The sequence below is a fragment of the Mirounga leonina genome, unplaced genomic scaffold, assembly GCF_011800145.1.
Source record: "Mirounga leonina isolate KUSES-001 unplaced genomic scaffold, KU_Mleo_1.0 Mir_95, whole genome shotgun sequence".
Taxonomy (NCBI): domain Eukaryota; kingdom Metazoa; phylum Chordata; class Mammalia; order Carnivora; family Phocidae; genus Mirounga; species Mirounga leonina.
In genome coordinates, this window is record NW_023270865.1 from 11,217,596 (window position 1) to 11,228,404 (window position 10,809).

The 10,809-nt window shown below is 44.2% G+C and overlaps 1 protein-coding gene across 3 annotated transcripts in view; it reads left to right on the top strand.

Moving 5' to 3' along the window:
• Nucleotides 1-10,809, top strand: part of TRIO (trio Rho guanine nucleotide exchange factor) — a 222,543-nt gene that overhangs the window by 103,199 nt on the left and 108,535 nt on the right. For all 3 annotated transcript variants that reach the window (XR_004678030.1, XM_034998849.1, XM_034998847.1), the window contains exons 19-20: nt 1,434-1,549; nt 5,200-5,322. Coding sequence is in view for 2 of the 3 variants with exons in the window: in XM_034998849.1 (XP_034854740.1) it covers nt 1,434-1,549; nt 5,200-5,322 (239 nt within the window). In the remaining variant the exon portion in view is untranslated. The remainder of the gene's footprint in view (nt 1-1,433; nt 1,550-5,199; nt 5,323-10,809) is intronic.

Consider the following 10,809-nt stretch of genomic DNA (forward strand, 5'->3'; position numbering starts at 1 on the left):
TAATAATAATAATAATAATAATAATAATAATAATAATAATAATAATAGTATATCTTAGTCCTTTTTCTATATCACAATTTAAAGATCTGCTCTATCATTTTTAATGTCCAGGATAATGATTTCGTAGTTGACTTAACCTGTCTCCCAGTTGGGCTCAGATGTCACTGCCAGTTTTTCCAAACAGTGCCTTAGTATTTGTGCACCTGAGTACATGTGGCTTGTGTAAGCACCGTACATCTGAAAGATGAATTGCTGGTTCAAAGGTATGCACATTTGCGATGACGTCACCTGTCGCCACCTGTCGCCAGAGCGCCCGCTGCAAGAGTGGTGCTGTCTCCCTTCAGTAATACGGGGTCACCCCTGCATGTTCCTCTCCCCCAATCCTGCCAGCACTGAACAGCACCAGGGCTTGCCAGGAAAAGGGTGCAAGATGGTCTCATTGTCTGAGTGAGGTTAAACATGTTTCTGTGTATTTAGTGGCCATATTTTAGAAATTATGAACTTCATGTTTATATGCTTTGCTCAGGACACTGGGGTGGCTCAGTCAGTTAAGCGTCTGCCTTCAGCTCAGGTCATGATCTCAGGGTCCTGGGATCAAGCCCCACATCGGGCTCCCTGCTCAGCAGGGAGTCTGCTTCTCCCTCTGCCCCTCCCCCCAGCACTCTCTCTCTCTCTCTCTCTCTCTCTCAAATAAATAAAATCTTTATATGCTTTGCTCATTTTTCTAATGGACCGTTCATCTTTCCCTGTTGACAAGCAAGTACATTGGGTCCGTGTCTTGTATTTTCCCAATAATTTTAACTAGCTTTTTATTGGTGCTGTACTGTTATGGTGGATTTTGTTTGGTTATGACATTTACAGTGTTATGTAATCAGGGTTTTTGGCCTTTCTGGCTCCATGCTTCTCTACTTCATGTCCCTGCTTCTCCTAATGGCTTATGTTTTTGTTTTTGTCTTTGTTAAAAAAAAAAAAAAAAAGGAAGAAGAAGAAAGAAAAAACAAAACTGTTTTCTTCTAGTACTCCACCATTATGACATAGATCCTTTATACTAAATTCTTTCTACAGGAAGGTTTTAATGTTGTTGAACAAATTATTTAATACTGAAGCTTTTCCAGCCATTGTCAGATTGCCCCAGCAGGGGATGCAATAGCTTATCCCACTCATCCAGCTAACCAAAGATATTGGAGGCCAGTCTTCAGTTTCCAGTGACCTCAATCGTAAGACAACAAATTGGGGTAAGAGCAGAAGGAGAGGTCTGAGGTCTGGTGGACACGCTCACTGAGAACATTGGGTGAGCAAGCCGTGTGGCTTGTAATTTAATACTGTCTTGCATTGACATTTGCATTAAGTCTTTAAAGAACGTTGAATGGAATTTTGCAAGTGTTTTCACTGGTTGCAAGCCCCGACATATGTCTTTGTCTTTATTCTCTTAGATATCTTGAATGAACTCTTCCAGCGGGAGAACAGGGTATTGCATTACTGGACCATGAGAAAGAGACGGCTAGACCAGTGCCAGCAGTATGTGGTCTTTGAACGAAGTGCCAAGCAGGTCAGTCATTACACCGGGCTCCCCCGTGCTCTCCACCCTCTATTTAGACTTCCCGCCTCCGCTGGGAAGCTCTTGACCTGTCAGCCACTTTGAAAACCACTTTCAAATGATCGAGAGAGTCATGCCTTTTAAATAAACTTGTCATGGAAAGAAAACCCACACCCCGTAGAAGTGGGTTTGGGCCCTCAGCAAGCATGTCACACAGCCCGCCTCTGCTGCCGTTGGCTCATAGTTAGGACCACCAGGGACAAGTCCTCCTTATGACAATGATCCAAAAATCATTGTGGAATCTAGGTTCTGTACTTGTATAAATACAAGTGGGTGGGTGTTTTGTTTTTTTTTATTTTGCTATAATTATATTTTCAAGGTAAAATTTTGTTCTTCAGATAACTTGAGCTAAAGTTAGGTAAGAAGTGTGATAGAATTTCTAAGAATTCAGTAGAGTAAAAAAGTGTTCATGTAGTTGACTAATGCAGAGACATCAAGAGGATATGTTTAGGGGGCATCAGGTTGGCTCACTTAGTAGAGCATGGGACTCCTGATCTCAGGGTCATGAGTTCAAGCCCCATGTTGGGCGTGGAGCCTACATAAAAAAATAAATAAAAAGGTATGTTTAGAGTTTCCATCTTCTGAAGTCATTTTGGGATAAGTGCTTCCGCCGGTATGGTTAGTCGTGGAAGATCGTTGTAGCGTAAAGTCTGTCTGACCCCTAACTTGAACTAAGATTCCTGTCACTTCTCTTTGGCTTTAACGGTAGCATAGGAATCTGTAAGCTGTTGGTCCAGAATGTGGAGAGTCTGGAGGGCACGGAGGACAGAAGGCTCATTCTCAGAACGCCTGTGTGAGCCAGCTCGTGTCCTGCATGTCAGGGGGCTTAGAGTCCCTTTGGTGCTGTGGGTCGCTGGTGACCACATCAGACTTGGACGGTCTTCTGACTTCACCTGTGCCTGCCACAGAGTAGGCATTCAGTTAAATCTTTTAGCTTAAAGATTAAATCTTCCTCAGCACAGTTTCCCACTTAGGGAGAATATTTTCTTTTGATTTGGTCAATGTTGGTTTCGAGTGGGCAGCGAGGTGCTCAGAATGGCTCGGTTCCCTCGAGGTTTGTAAGCTGGAGTTCCTGGTCCATAGATCTGGCACCCAGACTCAACCCTTCCCTCATCTTGGCTGATGTTACCAGAGGTAGTTATATTCCCAACAGAAGTGGCAAGCAGTGTTTTTAGTGTTTAAATTACATTTTATTTAATGATAGTTCAACCATATTTCAGACTCATGGGGCCTGATTTTGTTTCTAATTAGAGATTGTCTCATAATCTCTTCTCATATGTCTTTATTGTTTCTCTGTTGAAAGACAAGCAGTCATTCAGCTACAGAGAACACAATTGTAAATAATCATTTTAATGGAGAAAAACAATGGAATGTGTTGTTGCTTTTTCCTAAAGTCAGCTCATGTGCCAAAAATGAAATCAGGAAGTGTAGGCCATTGCAGCCCATTGGGTTCTATGCTGTGCTCACGGTCCCGTAGTGAAGTTGCTTGTTTGTAACCCCAGTCCTGGAGGCTCCTCCTGATGCACAGGCCTCAGGACGGCACCCTGAGCTTAACTGGCTGGAACGCGGAGCAGTGATTACCGCCCCGGCTCTGTGGGCAAGTCCTGGCCCTCGGGCTTCCTGGGCGCCTCCGGCCTCCTTGGCACTCTTCCCAGGCTCTCCACTGCTGAACACTGGCATCCCCTCAGGCTTAGTCTGGGGCTAGCTCTAGTTTCTTTCCTATCTTCTTACCTCCTCTGCTGGTACCTTGTCATGAAGGTAGCCCTGACCTCTACTTCGGGTCTGCAGACTCAGAAATCCCAGCTGCCTCCTTGGTGTCTCTACTTTGGCCTCACTGAGAGCAGAACTGGACTCGTGAAGCCCTGTCCCCCCTCCTCATCTTATGTGGGTGACCCCCAGGCCCCCTCATCTTATGGGTTGTGTTCCCCAGGCTCCATCGTCCTATGTGGGTGTCCCCCAGGACCCCCTTCTCTTACAGGGTGTGTCCCCCACACCCTCTCACCTTACAGGGTGTATACCTCCTGCTTCCTTTCTTTCCCCAGTTTCCCACTTTCATTCCCTCGTGAGTCCCATAGGTGTAGACCCCCCACACAGGTCAGATCTGCCCTCCCCCTTCACAGTCAGAGCCATCATGCTATAGAAACCCCAGCTGTGTCCTGCCTAAATCTTTGAGCCAGTTTGCTGACCAGTGTTACTTCTTCCATTCACTGTGTACTGAAATTCCTTTTCTACACGGCAGCCCGTTAGTTTTCACAGAAAAGTCCAAACTGGGCCTGTGAGCTCCTGGGCCCTCCTGCCCTCCCCATCTTCTCTCCAGCCTCACCTTCAGCCTCCATAGCGGGCCAGCTCACCAGCCTGGGGCCATGGTGCATGCCCGTCTACCTACTGAGCTTCTCCCCATTCTTCTGAGCCTGTTGCTTCCCAGCCAGCCTGTCCTAGTTTAGACACCACTTCTGCTGACCTCCCGTTCTAAGCATGGTATCCCTGCTCTCATTTGTCTTTGTGCATCTTTGTCCATCTCCCTCCTCCTGCCCACTCTACAGGGGCAGGGCCGAAGCTTCGCTCATTCTCCAGTGCCCCCCAGGTAGCACCTGACTCCACAGTAGGCCTTCAAGAGACAGCGTGCTGTAAATGTGGAAAAACCTGGGACCTTTGGAGTGAATTGACAAACATCGCTTTCAACCTTGATTCAGCAGCAGTGTTAACATTGTTCCAGGGGCGGGATAGCCATGCTCAGGCATAACAGCCGTAATTCCCGTGCAGTCAGCTGTCCGGGTCATGGTTTCCTTCTAAAATGCTGTAAATGCTGTGATGTATCTAATAAACACAGTGACATTTCTACTCTAAGACTAGCAAAGTACAGTGGCTGACTCAGAGATTACAAGTGGCAAATATAAAAGCTTCTACATTTTTATGTTTCTTTCCCCCAGTGTTGTGTTTTTAGATGCATATGTAAGTCTGATTTCACTTCAGTTATATGGAAATAGAAGTAGTGAAACAACTTTTATCTAAGGGCATGAGATAGCACACGCGTTAGAACTGGGTCATTGCAGTCTGACCCTCGCTGGCCCCCTTCCCTTCTCCTCAGGTGCGCTCACCTCTCTCCTGCAGCCACAGGGCTTAAGGCATGTCTTCTCCTAGCAGCTCCCCAGTGGCACGTTTGTGCATCATGGGATAGGACCCCCCAAAGAGCAAGTGTGGTGGATCCCACCTGGTACTCACTGAAGGCAGGAAAAGGAAGAAAGGCCTAAACATTTAGAAGTGTGAGGGTCTCAAATCATCCCTTCTTCCACATCTTCTCAGTATCCTTGTTGAAAGGGTCTTAGTTGTAGTTTCTTCTACTGCGAGTGCATGTCACCGCTATAGGAACTGTTTAATCATTGCAATATAAGTGAGGTGGTTACAGCTTTCTAGAATGTCAGGTTTTTCCTTTTCCTTTTGGAATTATGATACTTGTTTCAGAAGCTCATCTGTCCCTGAAGAGGTACTTGTAGATGTGTACCAGCCTGGGCTTGTGACTGCACATCTGCGTGGGCGACGCAGGGAGTGGGCCTCCTTTACCAGGGCTCAGGCATGAGCATCTCCATTCCTTCCCTCCCCAGGCTCTAGAATGGATCCATGACAACGGGGAGTTCTACCTTTCCACACATACCTCCACGGGCTCAAGCATACAGCACACCCAAGAGCTACTGAAAGAGCACGAGGAGTTTCAGATCACCGCAAAGGTAGGTTCAGATTGGTCGCCTATACACCCGGCAGGGTTTTCCAGAATAACCTAGAACAGGATACTTCATGTACATAAGATAGTTCTCAAAAAAAAAAAAAATCCCTTAAACACCTTATCCAAAATTGGAGAAACAGAGGGACCCCAGTGGCTCGTTGTATGTTAATGTAGGTGACGCTTCTTTCTGCCTTTCACGCTTCCCCTCAGCTGTCCCTCCTTTTATGTGGTGTTTCCTTTGGGTCCTCTGATTTCAGCAGATACCTTTATGTTTTCTCTTTTGTCCTTTTCATTATTCTTTTTCTTTGTTTTTTTATTCCCCCAAGGTCTTTTCTGAGTACTTGCTATTTTTAGGAAACACTGGTGTTACCGACTTGGCTTGGGTGTGTTCTGAGGACGCTTCTTTGCCTGGTCTCTGGTGGGTGACGCTTGCTACCGTAGCCCTGCCCACACGCGCCCCATCCGGTCAGGAACCTGTCTGGGCTGCGGGGGGCAGAGTTCACCTCTGCGCACTCTCCTGCCGGCTCTTCATAGGCTTATGCAGGTGGAGACATCTTCACTTTCCTTCTGAAAAGCGAAGTAGAATTAAAGACGTGGCGTATGTAATATATGGGCATAAATATGAATTTTTAAGCAAATCTGTAAGACTCCACACATTGCCACGAATGTTTTCCCAGTTAAAGTGTATACCCACAGAGGCTCATTCTTTTACCTCAAAACAATTTTGAGATTTTTAGAGTTCCCTTCTCAAGCTGTGCTATTTTTGTTTTAGTTTTTCAAAGTTTTATTTTCAGACGTGCCTATGTTTTGGGTGATAGATTTGAGGTTTTTTTTTTTAAACTGGAAATTCAAATTTACTAGTAGAAATAAATGATCGAGCTGGATAGTATTTTTCGTTAAAAAGAAGTATTCCCACAAAGTAAAAAAAAAATTGATTTCCTCGTGTGGCCCTTAAGGTGGCTTTGAAAACCGTCAGTGGGAAATTTTTAAATCCTCTAGAGTGGCAACAGCTACTTTGTATTATGTTTATTTGTACTTTATGTTTTCTGTAACTGTTTCTGACCCCTCCTGCTATTCTGCACTGCCCTCTACTCCTGCCCGCCCGCAAGATGTAGCTTATTTCCTTCCCCTCACCCTCGGGGTGCTGGGCTCTGGAAACCCCTGGTCTTTGCTCTGGAAGAGCACACAGTCCAGTGTGGCTGCCGACAGACTGACCCCTGTAGGGCTCGGCGTGAGCTGGCACTGGCAGGGGCACCGTGAGCATTGGGGGGCGGGGGGTGTCAGACAATCAGGCAATGACAGCCGCACCCAGAGGGGCCATGAGCATCCACAGGAGGGCACCCACCCACTCATCTGAGGAGAGCTGACCTGCCTGCCTCTGCAGGTAAGCAGCGTGTCTTTTGCTTCCTAGATACAGCACCCCTTTGGCTACATAATTCTTGTTTTTTGTTAATAGTTGGATAATAAATTACAGTTGTGTGCATTATATGATCTATCTTTGTTTCTTTGAATAGCCTTTGATTATGGGGGTATTAAGAAAATGCCTAAGATACCACCCAGAGGTAGATTTAAGATTTGTTCCTTTTCTCGAACTTACATCTCCATTAATGCTGCCCTCCGCAGGTCAGTATGCACAGCCAAACAGCCCGGTCACTGCACAACCCCAGGGGGCGCCATGCACACAGAATGTGATGTGCATGTCACCATCTACAGTGCACTAGCGTGACCGTTGTGTTCCACCAGTGGGGTGTATACAAAAGGATTTTTTATTCCTGAATTTTCCTTCTCAAATTTGGGGTGTGGTTGTTAAAGAATGAGCAGGAATGGGCATATTTTTGCCCTTGCGTTTTGTAAAAATAAGCAAATGAAATCACAGGTAATATCTGACCTTGCTGTTTCCCAGATACACAGAGGTCTTTCTTTCACTGAATACATTGAGTCAGTTTTGCCAAGAGGAACTGGTAGATTTTGAAAAGAACACCTCTCACTTTCTTTCTTAGCGTTTTTTCCCTTTGGTTTCCGGCTGCCTTTGTTTTAATCCGATAGCAACTGCTCTGGTGTTTGGAGATGTTGCTTGCCTTCTGTCCCCCATCACAGTTTCCTCTAAGAACCATTTTTTTTTTTGTTATGTAGAGAATCTTTTGTTTTGACATAACAGTCTTCCAGTTCAGTTGTTACAGCGGTTACTACTGTAACATATTTAGTGTAAGAGAAATAAAGCCTTTTGGTTACTATCTGACCTATGACTCAACTGCATTCCTTTGCAACTCTTAATGTAATAATTTCTTAAAGTGCTTTGCAGGCATTGCCTGCATCCAGGTCATGAGTGTTTACTTAAAAGCCAATTTCTGTCCTTATTCGAGACTTAGTGACTTAAACTATTTAGGAGAGAGACCTAAAGATGAACAAATTTAAACAACGTCCCAGGTGATTTTTATGTAAGCACACTGGAGCCAGAAATCCACTGCCTGAGACCTGCAGAACTCTGCCTTCCCCTTCCCGCACACCTCCTGATCACCCGTGTCCCCAGTGCCAAATGCCTTAATCTGACAGAAATGGTCTAAGACCATTGAATGTGCATCCTTCCTGGGTTTCCATTTACTTAAGAACATGGTGAGTAAAGATCCTTTGAGCATGTGGACTCAGAAATTCAGTTTGCTTTTATTTTTCTACAAGCCCCTGATTGTACCGACTGATGACGTTCAAGTTATAACAGTTGTATTCTTTTAAAATAAAAATCTACTTATGTAACAGTCTCTAGGAATAATAATAATGATGATGGAAACCTGTATAATACTTCATTTTAAAAGATGTAGAAAGTTTTTTCCATAGTGTTGAGTAGCCTTCTGGAGAAAAATTGAGTTGTATTCATATCCCACCTTGATACCAAGGTAACTGTCAGAAAAAAGGCTCAAGTTCAGCAATGAAAACCTGACCGACTAGAAGAAATAACAGGACACAAAACCAAAGCCCATAAAAGAATGATAAAAATGACATACACAAAAAAATGTGAAAATTTCTAAAGGGCAGTCCACTGTAACTAAAAGACAAAAAGCAGAGAAGATAAATACGCAGTTCATATCACAAAGGGCTGATTTCTCAGTCGCAAAGAGCTTTTATAAATCAATAAGACAAAACAAAGTGGACAAAAGATATTAAAGAGGGCTCACAGGAAAAGAATTACAAATGGCCTTTAAATATATGAAATTATCAAATTTACCTAAAATAAAATTATACATCAGAACTGCAGTGTGTTCTGTTTTCACAAACCAAGAGATTGGCAAAGATCAAAAAGCTTGCAGCTGCGTCTTAGGAGGTGGGGAACGGAGGTGACCTCTGCAGGCGTCGCTGATTACCGCCCATCACAGACGCACTTACCGTCCCCCCTCCCCCGTAGGCCCACATCGCGAAATGCGGACTCTGCAGGTGCCCAGATGGGCGTTTTTGCCTGCTTTGTGCTGGTCGTGGGGAAAGCGCAGGAGCAACATGAAGGTTCATCAGTGGAAGCGCATTCACTTATAGAAACATTATGCAGCTCTCAACATAAAACAGGGTTGCTGCTTGTGTTCCAATGGTGAAGGATAACTGAGTTGTTAAATGAAAAGTACTAGGTGTAGAGCAGGGTTTATTGTGTGCAAGCGTTTAGGTACAAAACAGGAAAAAATACACACGTACCCACCTCTGTACTAAAACGTCTCTTCTATCCTTTCTTACCTTTTGAATTTTGAATTCTATGCATACATTTGAAAAATACCCATTAAAATAAAAATACATATCGAGATATAAAAGGTTCGTGAATGAGCAGATTCATCATACTTAATTTTTATCCCATCATTCATTCATTCAGTCATTATTCATGGAGCCCTGGCCACATACCAGGAACTGCTCTGGGTGCTGGGCTCATGGACTGCAGTTTCCAGCTAGAGAAACAGGCAATAACAAGATGAATGGGTAAATATATATACCTGTGCATGCAAACTAATAAGGGAAAGCCATTGGGGTTGAGGGAGAGGCTTGGCCACACCTCTTGGAGAAGCCTTGACTCTCAGATTGGCGTCTCTTGTTTACATAAAGTTGCAAGCCACAGGGCTCTGCCTCTAGGCCATCTTCTGCTACATTTAGTGTCCTATTCAGTATCACCCTGTTGGTGTTACACGCCTGCAGCTGGTCTGTTTTGTGATGTGTATTATGCAGACATCCTCCTATCCATTCTTAGTGTTTTTGTTTTCTCTTTGAATTGTCTTTTTTATCTTCACCTCTGTGACCCCAGTGCTTACAACATGAAAAAGTTTTCTTGCCTCCTTAACGATACACATAACTCAGAGGATCCTTCCTGGGTGGTGCAGGGGATGAGAAGCGCTCCTAGGGTGTCACAACAGAACCTTCTTTGTGCTTCTCAGCACATTAGTATTTGGGCACACAGCAGTGTAACCTTATCTAGACAACACAGTTTGTTAACAATCCTGCCGTACTCTTATTAATTCTCTTTGATATTAAAATTTAATAATGGTTCTAAGTTAAGTCCCTCTTGGAATTTATGCTTCCAAGTCTGAAACTTTGACTTCTTTATTTGGTTTATAATTAGTCTTGTCTTAACATATCCAGAAAGGTGTCATGTTGATAAGTGAAAAGATTTGGTTGAGGGGCTTCTGGGTGGCTCAAGTCGGTTAAGCATCCAACTCTTGATTTTGGCTCAGGTCATGATCTCAGTGTCCTGAGATCAAGCCCTGCATTGGGCTTTGTGCTGGGCGAGGGGTCTGCCCAAGATTCTCTCTCTCCCTCTTCTTCTGTACCTCCCTTCTACCTCTTCTTCTCTTAAAAAAAAAAAAAAAAAAAAAATTGGTTGACAGATCTTTTCCCTTTAGCTCACTCTACTTGAGTTCATTTCCATACCAGATGAAAGCCCAATAAACTTCAGGGTGGTTTAAGTTTTGCTGACTTTTTCCAGTAAACAGCTTGAATAGAATCTGGAATAGTTAATTTTTTTCACAGAGACATGATTGTATCTGAGTTCTGTTTTCACTTGTTTTTTGAAAAGTATTAATGCCTATTAAGAGTAACTACCATGCTCATTAAAGTTATAGGCATATACATACTTGCACAAAGAACCTAATGTTAATTTATTTTCTCAGGAAATATTTGGTAAATGTCCATTAGGTGCCAGGCACATGGAAGTGAGTGAGATATTAGGAAACAAAACAGACATCCCTGGCCTGTGGAGGTTACATTCTAACAAGAGACAGGCAGGCAGTAATGGTATTAAGTGAACCTCATCCTTGTTGGAAGGTGATCCATGCCATGGGAAGAGTAGAGCCGACAGGGTAAGTAAGGATAGCTGGGGCAGGAAGGGGGAGTTGCAATTTTAAGGGAGTCAGGGAGGGCCTGCTGAGAAGGTGGCCTTTAGTCGAGCAGAGACATAAAGGAGCCACAGAGACATCTTGGGGAAGAGCATTCCGGGCAGGCGGGGCGCTGGGGCAAAGAACCAGGGACA